The 4,722-nt window shown below is 41.4% G+C and overlaps 1 protein-coding gene across 1 annotated transcript in view; it reads left to right on the top strand.

Annotated features, from left to right (window-relative positions):
* The window catches only part of dido1 (death inducer-obliterator 1), a 20,839-nt gene extending 19,969 nt beyond the window's left edge, over window positions 1-870 (top strand). The window contains exon 15 of the mRNA XM_037678641.1: window positions 1-870. This exon is cut by the window's left edge and continues 11 nt beyond it. Coding sequence (XP_037534569.1) covers window positions 1-756 — 756 coding nt within the window. The 3' untranslated portion in view covers window positions 757-870.
* The last annotated feature ends 3,852 nt before the right edge of the window (window positions 871-4,722 follow it).

Below are 4,722 nucleotides of genomic sequence, written 5' to 3'. Positions count from 1 at the left end.
GACAGAGACCGAGACAGGGGGAGAGAGAACGACAGAGACCGAGACAGGGGGAGAGAGAGTGACAGAGATAGAGACCGAGACAGGGGGAGAGAGAGTGACAGAGATAGAGACCGAAACAGGGAGCGAGAGGGAGACAGGGATCGAAACAGGGTGAGGGAGAGCGACCGAGACAAAGAGCGAGAGGGTGACAAAGACCGAAACCTGGAGAGAGAGGGTGACAGAGACCGAGACAAGGGGAGAGAGGGTGACAGGGATAGAGATCGAAACAGGGAGCGAGAGGGTGACAGAGACCGAAACCAGGAGCGAGAGGGAGACAGGGATCGAAACAGGGCGAGAGAGGGTGATAGAGACAAAGAACGAGAAGGTGACAGAGACCGAGATAGGGAGAGTGACAGAGATAGAGATCGAAACAGGGAACGAGAGGGTGACAGAGACCGAAGTAGAGACTCTGACCGAAGAGACCGTGACAGGGTACACAACCGTGACAAAGAACGAGACCGTGAGCGAGACAGAAAACGAGATAGATCTAGAAGCAGAGATCGGGATCGTGGGAGAGATCGAGGAAGGGACAGAGACAGGGAACGCGACAAAGACAGGGAGCGCGACAGAGACAAGGAGAGGGACAGGGAGAAAGATCGTGACAGAGATCGTCGGGAAAGGAGCAGAAGCAAAGAAAAAAAAGAGGAGAAAAGACACAAACATGGTTCGTCCAAGGAAAAAGCCAGGAGTGCGGACACTGACAAAGGCACCTCCTAGTCTCTGGTTTATGGATCTCAATTTTTAATGTTCTTAAGCCTCTACCCAATCAGAAATTGATAAATACATGTATGGACAGTATTTGTTAAATTTCAACTTTTCTTCCTACTAGGATAAAAAAAAAAATAGATTTTTGTCACTTTAACATTTCTGTGTTTCATCACCTTTGGAAAAAGTTCTTAAGTTTCTTCTGTCTGATCTATGAGTAGGCCATTGAGTCCTAATACATGTACCATACTCTTGTTGAAACATTTTTAAGAAAATGTAACTGAATACTGCTCCATTTACAACATGTAAATATGAACATATTCTTGTAGATACTGATGTTTTTATTCTTACTTTTCTATGTGGAAAAAATAAAAAGCCATATATCTGAGGTGGATAATGTGAAGGTTAAAGCAACACTGTTAAAACACAAAACAGTCTGTGCTGAGCAGCTTTGAACTGAAATGACTATACAGTATACACCCCAGACATACTTTGTGGTAATGAAATGTTCAAATTTTGTTTCAGCTGAACCAATTAAACCTGTTTATTGAAGTTTATGGTTTCCCCCCCTTCCTTTAGTTATACAAGTGGTTGTATAGAGTCAGCTGACAGTGTGAGAGGTGCTCATTATAGCACCCAATGTCTATTTTCAACTTGAAAGATTAGTGAGGTATCGACTTCCAAGTTGTTGTGTGACTGCATTTACAAGTAAGAAAGGTCACTATCAAGTAGTTTCACCAAATGTTTGGGGTGGATGATTTTTAATCCATCTAGATTAAGATTAGTCTGGTGACCATGGCCACCATTAGCCACCCCTGGTTCCACCGTTGTGCCTAGTGGTGGATATTAATCCCACTGTTGACAAGCATCTGTCACTGCACTGCCTCGGACAATAAATAAATAAAAAACCCACCAACATGTTTCACAGATGGAATATGGTTCTTATGTAGGAACGCAGTGTATTCCTTTCTCCAAATGTAAGGTTTTTCATTTAAACCAAAAAGTTATATTTTGGTCTCTAAAGACAAAACATTTTTCCTACAGCCTTCTGGCTTGTCCACGTGATTATAGCAAACTGCAGACAAGCAGCAATGTTCTTTTTGTGAAGAGCTGTGTCTTTCTCCTTCAACCCTGCCATGCACACCATTGTTGTTCAGTGTTCTCCTGATGGTGGACTCATGAACATTAACATTAGCCAAAGTGAGAGAGGCCTTCAGTTGTTAGAAGTTACCCTGGGGTAGAGCTGTCATTTCTAACCCATGCCTGAAGCCCGACCCTAATTTGGGATGGGCAATAATGACATGCGGGCTGGTCTCTGGCTTTGATGTGGTTTTACGAATCATACAGCAAAAATAAAACTAAATAAAAATGCACAATATAAAATATTATTAGCTACTTGTTGAGGAGGAGGCAGTAAGTTTACTGATGAGGAAATAGAGTGCAGCAGTTAATCATGATTATGGTTTTTATTATTTCTTTATTATTTATTATTAACTTAAAGTATAGTATTATATATATATATATATAAAATGTGTGTATGATATATATGTAGCCGATATAAATGTGTGTATGATATATATATATATATATCTATATATATATATATATATATATTATATACACAGTCCAGAGTGAAACTGAGAAGGCAGCTGTAGGCTAATAGCGCCTCCTACCGCACTGGAAGGAGTTACCATCATAAATATAAGCAATACACGTACATGTTTATCGTAATATAAGTTCATAATATAAATAGAACCAAGCTCATTATTTGAGTACTCTTAAATATAAAGGTCCCAATGTTGCATCTTAGCACACAATATATCAATAGCATTTCACCATTTCAATGTACCTTCAATTTAATTGTTTTAATGTAACATTAGGAGCTAGTTACTTATTGCAAGATGCTTATTTTTCATTATCCAGATCAATAAAAATGCAGGTGTTCAGAAATAGTAATACCATCAGTGACATTTAGTATAGAAAAGTATTCATGTTTGACAATTATTTTTTTCTATAAGCACTTTCAAATGAATGTAGCAATAGCACTGATTTCACAGAGCCCAGTACAATTACCTGGATGCTAGGGCTAGCATGCTAGCTCCAGAAACAAATAACCAAACTCACCAGTTCCCACTTTTAGAATACACAGTCAGCTAAAGGTTTTTTCACAGAGACATCTAAAAGTTGAGAGGCATATCAGTCAGAAATGGTAGCAAAGGCATTAGATAAAGGGCTTTCAGTGGCTTAAAGCCTACCTGCAGCAGCTAGCCTGGCCTCTCACACATAGCCTGGTTGGGAGTGGCACGATCTGTTCTGGAAGCACAATCTGTATGGTGCATTCAGTTCTGGGCGCAGGAGTGGTGCGCCCAGAATGGTCCTATATTTTGTAATGAAGAGGAGCTAATTGTGCTTGTACAACTTTTAACGAGAATCTATAGGCAGTGATTAATTTGAGCCGGATCCTGCCGGAACAAGATCCGGGAACTCTCTCATTTTGACCCATTCTGTTCCGGCAACTCTTTGTTCGGATCCGGCAGCTCCGCCCCTAAAAGTCCAAAATCATTGCACTTTTTTATTTTGATTATTTATTTAAAAAATACGAGAGGAGACGTTGCCCTTAGTCCGGTGGACACAGTCTGTGGAGTGGATGTTTCAGCCGCAGCACACGCGGCGAACCAGCTATGTACACTCCTTTGAGGAGCAGGAGAGGGGGTGAGGATGGAAGGACAGATGGTCTTACGCACAGAGGTTCTGCACAGAGTCCTTCTCTCCTCCTCCTCTCCAAATATTGTCCCTAGTCAGTAGGGCTGTGCACTGAAAAACACCCCCTCCTCATCTCTAACCCCCGAAATGGAAACGATCATTTATTCAAGAGAATAAATAAATGCCCAGCTGTGGACAGTGCACATTACGCACAGAAACGTCTCCAGATAGCTCTAGCGCGCGTGCAGCATCAGCAGGTGTCTGAACTCCTGCTAAATTTCAGACATAATAAATAAAAAAGCTTACTGTAAAAAATAAATTAAAAATACAAAGAGAGAAATGTTTGATGTGTTATTCACATTATACGTCACGTTTCAAAACAACAATGCTAATTTGTCAAAATAACAACAGCGATCAAAATGTCAAAAAGACAGTCCAATTTACTTTAATAAAAAATGGATGGATGGATTGTCCTTCCTTGGACAACAGAGAAGTGAATCCTTCAGGTGTTTCAAACGGTGCCACGACGCAGGAGACGTGAAGAGTTCAGCGAGGGGGGTTTACGACCCCTGACAGCTGCTAATTCACACACAACCTGCTGTTCCTCTCCAAAATAGTAATTTTAAGTGTTTACAAATATAAGTAAATGTTGATGTATAACAACTCGTTAAAGTACACCAAAATGCAGGAAATGGCATCTTTGTTATTCAAAATTTTCTATGAGAGGACCCATGTCCATTTTTACCACTGTGTGGCATCCCCCCTTCTTCTTACAACACTCAACAGACGTCTGGGGACAGAGGAGACCAGTTTCTCAAGTTTAGAAATAGGAATGCTCTCCCATTCATGTCTAACTGTTAATCGTCTTGGGCCTTCTTTGTCTCACCTTCCTCTTTATGATGCGCCAAATGTTCTCTATAGGTGAAAGATCTGGACTGCAGGCTGGCCATTTCAGTACCCAGATCCTTCTTCTACGTAGCCATGATGTTGCGATTGCTGCAGAATGTGGTCTGGCATTATCGTGTTGAAAAATGCAGGGTCTTCCCTGAAAGAGATTACGTCTAGATGGGAGCATATGTTGTTCTAGAACCTGAACATAGTTCTCTGCATTAATGCTGCCTTTCCAGACATGCAAGCTGCCCATGCCACAAGCGCTCATGCAACCCCATACCATCAGTGATGCAGGCTTCTGAACGGAGCGTTGATAACAACTTGGGCTATCCTTGTCCTCTCTGGTCCGGATGACATGGCGTCCCAGTGTTCCATAAAGAACTT

This window comes from Nematolebias whitei, chromosome 7 (assembly GCF_014905685.2).
Source record: "Nematolebias whitei isolate Nwh7 chromosome 7, NemWhi1, whole genome shotgun sequence".
Taxonomy (NCBI): domain Eukaryota; kingdom Metazoa; phylum Chordata; class Actinopteri; order Cyprinodontiformes; family Rivulidae; genus Nematolebias; species Nematolebias whitei.
This window is presented reverse-complemented; position numbering and strand designations above follow the sequence as displayed.